This window comes from Salvelinus fontinalis, unplaced genomic scaffold (genome assembly GCF_029448725.1).
Source record: "Salvelinus fontinalis isolate EN_2023a unplaced genomic scaffold, ASM2944872v1 scaffold_1256, whole genome shotgun sequence".
In the NCBI taxonomy this organism is placed as follows: domain Eukaryota; kingdom Metazoa; phylum Chordata; class Actinopteri; order Salmoniformes; family Salmonidae; genus Salvelinus; species Salvelinus fontinalis.
The window spans coordinates 25,001-37,954 of NW_026601465.1; the positions used below are offsets into that span (position 1 = coordinate 25,001).

General features: G+C 44.3%; 1 protein-coding gene across 1 annotated transcript; it reads right to left on the reverse strand.

The window, feature by feature from the left end:
* Window positions 1-4,834: 4,834 nt before the first annotated feature.
* On the reverse strand, window positions 4,835-10,771 carry LOC129848885 (uncharacterized). The gene is made up of 3 exons (XM_055915984.1): window positions 10,460-10,771; window positions 9,065-9,448; window positions 4,835-5,353 (listed from the first exon to the last, which is right to left on the reverse strand). The coding sequence occupies exons 1-3, from the start codon at window positions 10,460-10,462 to the stop codon at window positions 5,267-5,269; spliced, it is 474 nt and encodes a 157-aa protein (XP_055771959.1). The 5' UTR covers window positions 10,463-10,771; the 3' UTR covers window positions 4,835-5,266.
* Between the last annotated feature and the right edge of the window lie 2,183 nt (window positions 10,772-12,954).

Consider the following 12,954-nt stretch of genomic DNA (forward strand, 5'->3'; position numbering starts at 1 on the left):
TAACCCCTCGAACTCAGGGAAGACTTAGTTAGGCTTAGTTATTTTCATCAGATCATTGTAAATACAAATTATTATACAAATGATTCATCTCTACGGTTATAAACTGGTAATACAATAAAAATATCTGAGTTTGATTCATGCATTTTCATCAAACAAGAGATCGACGTTTTAAAATATGAAGAATGTCTCCCGATAGTAGGAAAATAATTCACTAGAAATTGACGATGTGACAAAACAGAATATCTTAGAGAGTCTGCAACACAATGAGAACATTGAAGGATCTCCAGAGCATTTTAATATTCCAAGTCTGCCTCGCAAAAATAGGGAGATTGAGGGAATTTAAATCATGAATATTAAAATATACAGTTGAAACAGAAACTACTACAAACTACACTGACAAATGTTTATTAAATGGCATAACCGCAGCAAATTAAATAACCAAATTAATTCATATTCTGATTAAAAGGAAAAAGGGGGCTCTAAATTAAATGTCCACAGTGTGAATTATTTTTAACGTGCGAGTTGAAAAAAGTTCAAAGCAAAAATTGGTTTGGACGTCATATCTTCATGCCTGACGCTTAGATAAATACGTGGTGGCCGTAGAATGAATGGCACCTTGTGCGTCTTCCCTCTCCTAAACTCCCCTAAACTCTACATGCCATCTAAACCACAAACTTGGGCGCGCAGACACACACACGGTAAACGTACAAGTGGTCCACATCCATCTTACACACACACACACACACACACACACACACACACACACACACACACACACACACACACACACACACACACACACACACACACACACACACACACACACACACATATCTTTGGTCTTCTCTCCTCCTCTCACCTCAGAGTCTACCACGTCTCTGCTCTCGTCCAGAAATAACAGGACCATACTGGAGGAAAAACCGAGGCGCAGTAACTGACGTAGTTAAACACACCCCTACACCTTCTGCACTTCTCCACTATACACACTCTCACTGACACTCCCAACAAGCCAATCTAACAACACCAATGGAGAGAGAGAGAGAGAGAAAGAAAGCGAGAGAGAGAGAGAGACCGCTATCTTAGAGCAGTCTACTAGCCCCCCCCCCCCCCCCCCATCATCCCAGACCCTAATTATCCAGATCCCACAGTGTAATTAACAGTGGTTGAAGAGGGGTGACAGCCAGAAAGAGAAGGCCAGCAGGGACCCCCAGGCTTGGGGCCCGGCGGGAGGGCAGAGTGAGGAGAAACGGGGTTACGGAAGGACCAGGGCTCGGGAACAGAGGAGAAACGAGGTTACGGAAGGACCAGGGCTCGGGAACAGAGTAGAAACGGGGTTACGGAAGGACCAGGGCTCGGGAACAGAGGAAAAACGGGGTTACGGAAGGACCAGGGCTCGGGAACAGAGGAGAAACGGGGTTACGGAAGGACCAGGGCTCGGGAACAGAGGAGAAACGGAGTTACGGAAGGACCAGGGCTCGGGAACAGAGGAGAAACGGGGTTACGGAAGGACCAGGGCTCGGGAACAGAGGAAAAACGGGGTTACGGAAGGACCAGGGCTCGGGAACAGAGGAGAAACGGGGTTACGGAAGGACCAGGGCTCGGGAACAGAGGAGAAACGGAGTTACGGAAGGACCAGGGCTCGGGAACAGAGGAGAAACGGGGTTACGGAAGGACCAGGGCTCAGGAACAGAGGAGAAACGGAGTTACGGAAGAACCAGGGCTCGGGAACAGAGGAGAAACGGGGTTACGGAAGGACCAGGGCTCGGGAACAGAGGAGAAACGAGGAAGAGGTCAGACAGAAAGTAGCCTCCAGGCTTCATTAGCTGTAGGTAAGATCCCTCTCTCCGGTCCCCAGCCCAGAGAGGACGGTGCCAATGAAAACACTACAGAGCTACAGTCCATCCAAACCTGATAAGGACCGACCACACAGTAACACCCAGCCACTCAGCACCACTTCCACCGCTCAGCTAGGATACACTCACTCACTCATTGTGACTGGGTAGGCATTGCCTTGGACTGGGCCATTTCCTCTGTCCCTTTGAAAACAGTGACCCTGTAACTGGGACTTCCTGTGTTACACCCAAAGCGGTCCCCCTCCTTTGGGCCAATGACGCAGTGTCCCCTTCCTCTATGGCCACTTCCCCGGTGATAGGACTACCTTACTCATCTAGTGTACTAAGGGGGAGGGAGGGAGGGAGGGTGGACCCCAGGGCTTAGGGGCTGGTATTAGTGCTGAGAGAGAGAGAAAAAGAGAGAGAGCGAGTGAGACACACACAGAGAGAGAGATAGAGAGGGACAAAGAGAGAAAGAGAGAGAGAGGGGTAGAGAGCGAGAGAGGGGTAGAGAGCGAGCGGTAGCAAGAGAGAGTGAGAGAGAGAGCGGTAGCAAGAGAGAGCGCGAGAGAGAGCGCGAGAGAGAGACAGACATAGAAAGAGAGAGGTGGCATGGCGTTTCCTCCACATATCCTCTTTCACCTCTCGTCTCCTCCAGCCAAGACCCGCACACACATCAGCTCGCACCCGCACACACATGGAGCCAGAAACAGAGCCAGCCCTGTACAGAGAGAGAAAAACAGCACTCTTTCCCTGACATACTCACTGGTACTACAGGTACTTGAACATATGCAAAAGATAAGAAGGGAAAACACCTCATACACATGATGGTATCTGTGGTCGTGCAGCCCATCAGAGATGCAGAGTATGGTGTAGTCACACAACCCTCAGGAATAAAAGACACTGAAAATATTCTAGTATCAGACACGCAGGCAGAAACACACACATGCAACAGGCCTCGGCAGAGGAGGGAAAACAGCCCGTTAAACACAGCCAGCACACAGGCAATATATCCTCTGAGGGGAAAACAAAGCACGACACTCTCTCCTAGAAAATTAGCCCACTTTCTCTCTCGCTCTCATAAAAAAAAAATAACACAAACACACACAAACATATTCTTGCATGCAACAGCACAGCGATGAACTGAACGGGGGAAAAACACCCCTCCCTCAGAAATACTTATTCACACACAAACACACACACTAACATACTATTGCATGAAATAGCACAGCGATGAACCGAAGAGGGGGAAAAAAAGCACCTCTCCCTCAGAAATACTCAAACACACACACACACACGCACACGCACACACACACACACCGAGCGTGAAGCAGCCGTAAGTGTAGCAGTATGTTAATAGGTGAATTAAGGCCCCTCTGATCTACACTGAAGAGGATGACATTAAGTCCATTATTGACTTAGACAAAACTAACTAGGAGATGTGCTGCTATTCATCTAATATGATGTCTGCCATGCCTATAGGGAGAGATATTACTGTAGCAGGGTTTACATTCAGATACATACAGCCTATAGCAGGGTTTACATTCAGATACATACAGCCTATAGCAGGGTTTACATTCAGATGCATACAGCCTATAGCAGGGTTTACATTCAGATACATACAGCCTATAGCAGGGTTTACATTCAGATGCATACAGCCTATAGCAGGGTTTACATTCAGATACATACAGCCTATAGCAGGGTTTACATTCAGATGCATACAGCCTATAGCAGGGTTACATTCAGATGCATACAGCCTATAGCAGGGTTTACATTCAGATGCATACAGCCTATAGCAGGGTTTACATTCAGATGCATACAGCCTATAGCAGGGTTTACATTCAGATGCATACAGCCTATAGCAGGGTTTACATTCAGATGCATACAGCCTATAGCAGGGTTTACATTCAGATGCATACAGCCTATAGCAGGGCAGGTGTAATAGCCTACACTCCATGAATGCAGATTTCAGTTGATGGGGTAAAACTACATGAAATAACAAAACGGTTGCACATGTACAGATGTTATATAAATATTTATCTTACATTAGAAAATATAGAATCACTTGAAAATGATAGATATACAGATTATACAGGCAGATATGTGTATAACTAAAATGACAGCAATAAGGAGAGACTGTGTGGTACAGAAATGGAGAGGTATTGGTTGAAGAGAATACAGCAGATATAATCGATAGTTAGGTAATGACCTCGCTGTAAAGCAGTCCATCTAAGCAGTCAATGTATTGACATGAACCAGACAGACAGCTCCATGCCTGCCCTGCTATATCTCCTGACTGCAGTGTCAACCACCGTACTCTATACACAGTCCTCTCTGTACACATCTTCTGAACATATACCCTTCTTACAACTCATGTTTGAAATATATGTGACATTATTGCATTGTCTGATTTGCTTTTGCATCGTGTATATTTTCTTAATTCAAATATGTGTAGTTCATTCTGCTTGAGTGCAGGACATGCAGAGTAAATCCATTACAATGTTTAAATGTCACCAACATGAAAAATCCATTTATATAGGCTTATAGTAATCGTAGTTCAGAGAAAATGATAACGCATGAATTTAAAGATGTTTAAAATCTTAGAACTGCGAATTATTCACAAAGTGGTTAGGGGAAATAAATACAATAGAACTATTACAGAGTTCTGCTAGAATCCTCTGCTATAGGCCATGAGTTCTGCTAGAATCCTCTGCTATAGGCCATGAGTTCTGCTAGAATCCTCTGCTATAGGCCATGAGTTCTGCTAGAATCCTCTGCTATAGGCCATGAGTTCTGCTAGAATCCTCTGCTATAGGCCGTGAGTTCTGCTAGAATCCTCTGCTATAGGCCATGAGTTCTGCTAGAATCCTCTGCTATAGGCCACGAGTTCTGCTAGAATCCTCTGCTATAGGCCATGAGTTCTGCTAGAATCCTCTGCTATAGGCCATGAGTTGTGCTAGAATCCTCTGCTATAGGCCGTGAGTTCTGCTAGAATCCTCTGCTATAGGCCATGAGTTCTGCTAGAATCCTCTGCTATAGGCCATGAGTTCTGCTAGAATCCTCTGCTATAGGCCATGAGTTCTGCTAGAATCCTCTGCTATAGGCCATGCACCTGGCATTTCAAACATGAAATAACACTCAACAATAATAACAGTAATAAAGTATAATGGCATATTTAGAAAATTGCTGAACTATTTTAATAGCAAAAAAATAATACAATAGAGTATTATTATTATACCATTGTGTTCATGCTTGGCCCATTATTAACATATATTAGGTATAATAATAACCTATATAATTACTATAGTTTATATTTTCCACTAACATTTCTGATGTGTTAATCCACCTATTGCTTGTATTGGGATCAAATACCGCTGCATGCCTGCATCTCAGATGCTGTAACAATACTGAGGAGATAGGAGAAACATGTCAAGCTATAGAAGCGACTGTACCTCGTCCGTAAGGTCTCGGCCCATAGTCGACCTGTCGCACTTCAGAGGAAGCCGCGTTACAGCACCCGCCTTGCAGAAGAGAAGGGAAGAATTTAGAAGGGCGAGCTAGTTAAGAGCAGAGATTTAGATTGAAAACATACCCTGATGCTGTATGGGTACCGGCCCTATTTCTTCAACATTTTCTCGGGATCTTCCTTCGCCTGACTGGCATTAGACCCTCACAGAAGAGGTGCACCGCGGCAACATTTTACGAGCCCTAAGTAATCCTTGAGTTGTTCCACAACCCTCCGCCTTTGAAGCGCAAGGGGAAATAAAATGACATGGCTTAATGTTGGTTTATTGAGGGGGAATTAGCCTACTAGTGATGGACCAATTAGAGGCGCAGCGATATCACTTAACTGTGGACTGTTTAACTTGCAAAGGTCGATATTAATATCCATGCATGTACCCAAAACAAAGTACTCAATTACGACGTCAAAATATTATTACACCGTAATGCTTTGGAAGGCTTAAAAAGATAGTTTAACATAATTTATGGGGAGTTTACATAACGAAATATGATAATAATTTCCCTGCCGATTATACATAAAATGATCCGCACATTCCTAAATATAAAGAAAGCAGATGCAATTATTTGACAATTTGTTGAGTCTATTTTATTGATTTAACTCGTATATCTGCTTTTGCAGATAATTTAATATAATGTTATGTTTATAAATCCTCTTATCACCAACAGACAAAAATAAAAACCAAAAGCCAGGCGATAGGCAATAGAGAGGAGATAGGCCTATATTCCATTTTATATAGGGTATAGGCGTAATCTTCGTTGTAATTCTTAATAATTTACTTCAATTACAAGCATTATAACGGTTGGATTTGCATGGAATGTATTCGACCATGAAAAGATGGCAGTCAAGGAAAAAAACTGAGAATCTAAAAATGAAATTATTCTTACTAGAAGTCTGGAGAAACGATGCGAAACATGCCAGGCCTTTCCCAATCAATTTGTTGCCATTCATGGTTTCTGCATTTTCGATTTCGTTTCTTATACTTATGTTTAAAAGGTAGCCTGATGGAAAAAGACATATGATATCTAAACAAAATTAAAACCATGTCTCTCTCTGTTTGCTTTGACTCTCTATTTGTACTCATGCAAAAGGCAATGTATGCATTTAATTGACATGCACTTCCTATTTTGATTTGATTGCATCGAATTAGCACATTACTAGTCGTAAAAATACACTTCTAATATGAGAAGCAGGTGTTGACATAGTGTGACGTTGAGGTTGCAAATTTTATAAATTAAATATATCAAAAAACAACAAATATCCAACCAGGTTAAATTGTTGTTTTTACAATTCATTCTATGGTAATTTAGATAATTGTTTTGGTTTCTTTTTAGATGACATTCCTTGGCAATATAATTGCACACCTGCTGTAAATTGTGTTTGAACATATGCATGCTATTCTATAACTGAAAATAAGAATTGAAAAAAGAAAATGTAATCATACACGAACACGTAATTATTGTATGTTCCCTAATGACTTGTACAGGTAGGCTACTTTGCAGTGAATGTATAAATTCAGAGGATATCAAATGGTTTGAGAGTGGATTCTTCGCTGCAAAATCACAACCAACACCCGTAAACAACATGCCCTCACTCACATCAACACATACTGCTCCTGCTTTGCGTCTCAATCGATTGCATTGAAATAATTTGCCCTAACACCGATAAAACGCACCCATGACTCATGTCACTTAGCTGATCTTTAAAGGGAGGAGGATTTGAAACACGAGCCCCCATAACACTCATTTCTCCCAATACCCTAAGGCGCGCGCGGCTCGGCAAACACAAAGTCGTTATCGGTTAGATTCCAATAAGGCAGTCTGTCAAGGTGAGGCTTCTTTGGAGAATTTTTGTCATGCCTACTAAACATGGAAAGATGCCTTCTAAGTGGTGCGAGGGAGGATAAATAACAACGAGTCCCACAGCTGATTATATTGAAACAACGGCGCGCATTTGTAAAAAGGGGGATTGCGAAACGTGAGTCCCAGCAGATGCTGGATGCTCCTCGGTGTATGAGCGCGGGGCCCATCCACCTGCACGCAGATGCCGCGCGAGGACAAATGAGAGCGAACCAGGAGCATCTTCGTGCGATATGGTTCCGTTATTCCAATCGACATGTCAATAGCTTTGCTGTAGTTTATATTAATAATACACACAGCTCAAAACATATGCTGAAAGTGAGAGGATGCATCATGCGTGTCCAATATGGTGTGCAGATGTGCATGAAAAAAAAAGTGCAGCCACTGACAATTCTCCACACATGCATCATACATTTAGAGAAAGGTAAAATAAAGGGAATCACGTGTGAATAATTTCACTGAATAAGAGCAAACAATTTCACACATTTAGGTGAGAGAACACAGTCATGGAAATATTGGCAACAGGGTTTAAATCCCCCAAAACAACGCGCATTTATTTTAAATTGCTTTAAGTAATTGCTCAATTAACAAACTATATTCATATGCACAACATCCGTGATAAAAGTAGTAGAAAAGACTGATTCATAAAATAACCACTAATACGTTTATTTTCAAACTCGACACAGCAGAGACTGGCGATTGCACAAGGTCTGCCTGCCGCGGCCTTCGCATACGTAACAGCGTGTGCATGGTACGGAGACACACACAGGTTCCACTATGATTAATTACTAACTAACTACCCTCCTTTACAACTCCCCCTCTCTCTTTCTACTCCTTTACCTCAACGCACTGTACATCACCAAGGAAACCACCTAACGCCCCCACAGCCACACTCCCTTTAAAAACTTGAACGCCGAGATATTTTATACTTCACAAAAAAGCCAAAGTCATAAAACACACGACTGTGAACAGGAACGATAACGGACGCTAGTTGTCGGAGGAAATGTGAACTTCCCTCAGTTATAGGTATCCGTTATCGCTCTTCCAGGCTCTGGCTATACACTCACGGCTGCCTGTCTCTAGCCGGTGTTCGAGGCTTCCTGAGCGGACCACATGTAGTCAATTAGCCCGACCCAGAGGGCGACTCTTCCACAGTCTTTATCAGCGCGGGTTACACAAACACTACAATTTCTGCTTTTGAACTATATTGCACAGACAAATTAGGAGGAGTGGGGTGAGCGCAACCGTAACCAAACGAGGCAAGGGACAATCCGGTGAAATAACGCATGGCTTCTTATATTTCGTCCCTTTTTGTAAACATTAAAATGTATGCTGTCTTTTATAGGAACTAATATGCAATTCAATTACAACATTTAATCATTATTTCAGGAAAAGAGTGCAGTGCACAATGTCAGGTGCATATACACTCACAAGCACACACACTCTCTCACACACCAGACCCAAACTGCAGAGCATTACTATTTGACAAAATAGCCTAAAAAAATGGCAAGGCAAATAAAACAAAAAAATTAAGACTGAAAAATGCAAAAATGAGTGAATAATCATGTCGACCCATATAATATTAACTCTTTCAAAAACAAAACAGTATCCCACACACACTCACATATTCCCCCCTCTCTCTCTCTTTCTCCCACACACACACACACACCCACCCACACATCACCAGCAGCACCTACCACAACACCTAAACACACACCAAGTGTCAAAAAAAGTCCGGTAGGTATTTATACCTCAAATAAACACACAGACGGGACACATGACAACTAAGAAATAGACGGATCACCACTAAAAGAGAGAAAAACAGATGGTTGAATGAAGGGGAGGGGACTCACCTGCTGGGACATTCTGAAGAGGAGGTTGCTCTGGTCAGTGCTCTGTTGCTGCCATGTCCCCATGAAGCCAGGCTCAGCACTGGGAGGTCTGGTGCTGAACTGCATGGAGGACCTCCCCTCTGCTCCCTTAGCGCTGCGGCTAACTATGCTAACACCTATGGCACCACTGGAGCCACCGCTACTGCTACTGCTGGAGACGGCTGTGGGGCTAGCGCTGTTGTTGTGGTGCTGGTTGGAGGTGATGCTGCTGGTAGAGGTGGTAGTCGGGGGGTTGGCGGTGCCGCTCAGGGTGGACTCTGGTGCCCTCTCACTTTCCGGGTCTCTGGGCGCCTGGCTGCTTCTCTCCTCGCTGCTGCCTCTCACATCCAACCCTGCCTCCTCGGACTAGAGAAAGAGGGAGGGGGAGAGAGGAGGGAGGAGAGGAGGGGATAAAAAAAGTCAGTGAAGGTGGGTTTGGGATTTTGGGGGTTGGGCTGTCGTTTTTCCCCCCTCTTCTTTTTGAACAGAGGGAGCTTCTAGAGGAGAGGGAGTGTGAGAGGGTTTCTCTTGGCGGCCGGTCGCTGAGGAGTGTGTGCAGAGTTAATTCTGGAGGAGAGCGCGGTGCATTTCCTCAGGGTCTTCTAGTGGGAGAGGAAGAGAGGGCAGGATGAGCAGAATGCTGAAGGTAAGGAGGGAGGAGGAGAGGTGGAGACGAGGGGGGGGTAAAGGGAGGGAGGAGGGAGAGAAGAAAGGAGGGATGGAGGAGATGATGTGGAAGGAGGGGTCTCTCTTTTTTTTGTCAGCGGCCCTCTTGCCTTTAACCATCTGTCAGTCATTTTGTATGGGCTGTCCTCAGAACACGCACACGCACACGCACACGCACACACACACACACACACACACACACACACACACACACACACACACACACACAGTTACACATAGAAATACTGCACATTCAACCAGAAATCACTTGCAAAACAAAGTCACCCATGCATAACCTGGAAACTCTTACCCGCTCATTCTTAAGCCGGGAACACACACACTCAAACTCACTTATATACATACACACACAAAAAGTAGGTTATCTGTAAAAAATAAAACAAGAATTTGTAAAAATTTTAATAAAATAAAATAAATGTCACTCTTGGCAACAAAAAAACCTTCCTATAATCTAATCTAAAGTAAAAATATGCACATGCAGCATTCCAAACCAGAAATAACAAATGGCAACACAAGTACACTCAAATAGAATGCAGAATGAAATCAATTAAATGCACCCAGCTTCCAAAATCAACGAGAACCAAAAAAACGAAACATTTGCAAAATATTGCAAACATGATAAAAAAAGTTCCATGCATCTCTGTATAAAAACATTCAACCTAACCATCAAAATAATACATGAACTTCTCTTACCATCAAATCTCTCTATCCCAACGTAGACGTTAGGTGTGAAAGTGTGACAGCAGCAATCCACCCCTCCCTGCCTGCTTCTCTCTCTTCCTCCTTCTCTCTCTCTCTTTGCTGGTGCTGCCTGTCCCTTCTCTCTCTCCTCCCTCCGTCTCTCTGAACTCCTCCGCGCTCCGCAGCAGCAGCTGTGTGACTGAATGCCTGAGTGTGTGTGAGCGTGTGTGTGTTTGCATGTGAGAGGAGTGAGTGTGTGAGGACCAGCGCAGGCTCAACTGAGTCAACTGCGCTGCTCCTTTTGGAGACGCTCAATGACATCGCGCTTACGCTCCCACACACACACACACACACTCCTCCCCTCGATACTGAGGGGAGCTGGGGAGCTAGCGTCGCTGGAGAAGCCGTTTGCGCTGCGAGCGGCCAGCGCATCTCAGAGCATCTAGTCCTCCTGTGGGACCTCCACCGCTCACCGCAACACACACAGACACGCATGCACACACACACACGGACGCACACACACACACACACACACACACACACACACACACACACACACACACACACACACACACACACACACACACACACACACACACACACACACACACGCACACACACACATGCACACACACACAGCTGCACACACACACAGCTGCACACTCCTTATGCTGTCTAATACAACACATTTAGCTCTTCATATTTTTGGGTAAAAGCTAGTTTTTTGTTTGGTATACATAACAAGACAAATAGTCTGCTTTATCAATTTTTTCATACATAACACTCACAGTATTCTTTCTGATAAAAAAAAAACACATAAATTGTGATCTAGAGTTATTTGGTGATATGAGAACACAAAAATGTGCAGAAGACATGGCATCATTACAAAGTCTGGAGCCTTTGTCTGTTTTATCCCAATCTCTATAAGACTAATGGAACTAAGGAGGCAGCCACACACACACACACACACACACACACACACACACACACACACACACACACACACACACACACACACACACACACACACACACACACACGCACACACACACGCACACACACACACACACACACGCACACACACACACAGGGTAACCCCGTGTGGATGCTTTCAGATTTTAATTAAGGAAAAAAATGAGGAAGAGGCTCCATTTGAGCCAAATTGGTCCCCACAGCAGCACAGCCCCACAAAGGTATGGGAATACAGAGAAAGCGGGAGGAGAGAGAGAGAGAGAGAGAGAGAGAGAGAGAGAGAGAGAGAGAGGAGGGAGAGAGAGAAAGAGAGAAGGAGAGGAGAGAGACTTAAAGAGAGAGAGAGAGAGAAAGAGAGAGAAAGAGAGAGAGAGAGAGGAGGAGAGAGACTGAAAGAGAGAGAGAGCGAGAGAAAGAGAGAGAGAGAGAGAGACTGAAAGAGAGAGAGAGAGGAGAGAGAGACTGAAAGCTGAAAGAGAGAGAGTAAGAGAGCAGAGAGAGAGAAATAGAGAGACTGAAAGAGAGAGAGAGAGACTGAAAGAGAGAGAGAAATATAGAGACAGAGAGAGAGAGCTAGAGAGCGAGAGAGAGAGTGAGAGAGAGAGAGCGACAGAGCGATTTAGAGAGAGAGAGAGGACGAGAGAGAGAGCACTAGAGAGACAGAAAGAGAGAGAGCGACAGAGATTTGGAGAGAGAGGAGAGTGCACAATAGAGAGACAGACGGAGAGAAACAGAGAGAGAGAGAGCTCTATAAAGAGACAGAGAGAGAGAGAGAGAGCTCTATAAAGAGACAGAGAGAAAACAGAAAAAATAAAGAGAATGCTCTCTACTTCTAAATCACTAGAACAATGCAGTGACATTTCCCCCCTCTATTACAGCTCCTATCTTCCGCTCTACCTCCTTTTATCATCCCTCCATCATCAGAGAAAAAAGGACATACTGTGATCCCCGGACCGCGGTGGCGAGGGAGATGTCACTGTGATCTTTGAGAAGCGAGGGATAAAGAGAGAGGAAGAGAAAGAGAATTAACTCATCTCCTCCGTTAAATTAAATGGCTTCTGATGTATAAAGCCACTTCGGATTTTGTGGCAAATTGTAGGAGACGGCGGCTGCCTGTCTGTCGGTTAAAAGCCTCTGTGCAGTGCTAATGACGGCACTGGGCTAACCTTTACAGGAGATTAGCACTGTAGCATTTACCTCCAATTGGTAAAATGGAGAATTTTGGAGCAGACGACGAGGAGGGGGAAGAGGGAGACAAAATGGTTACAGGAACTTAAAATTCCTCTTTTTGTCTTTCACCTTTATTTGGATTATTGTATCTTTCTCTTGTCATCTCTCTCCCTCATGTTCTCACTTTTCTCTTTCCCTCTTTCTTTCCATCCCTCTCTCTCTCCTTCCCCCCTCCCTTTCCCTCTCTCTTGCTCCCCCTCCCTTTCTTCCACTCTCCCTCTCTGTCTGCGTTTTGTCTTGAAGCATAAACGCGTGGTGGCCTCTACAAAAGCCACAGGCAGTCTGAGCCGCGTGGTAAAGGGAGT

What these genes read in the sequence shown, in the direction of transcription:
- LOC129848885 (XM_055915984.1), bottom strand. An exon ending in TCTTCAGAATGTCCCAGCAG is followed by an intron (nt 5,354 to 9,064) that starts GTGAGTCCCCTC and finishes CTCTTCTGCAAG; the next exon opens with GCGGGTGCTGTAACGCGGCT.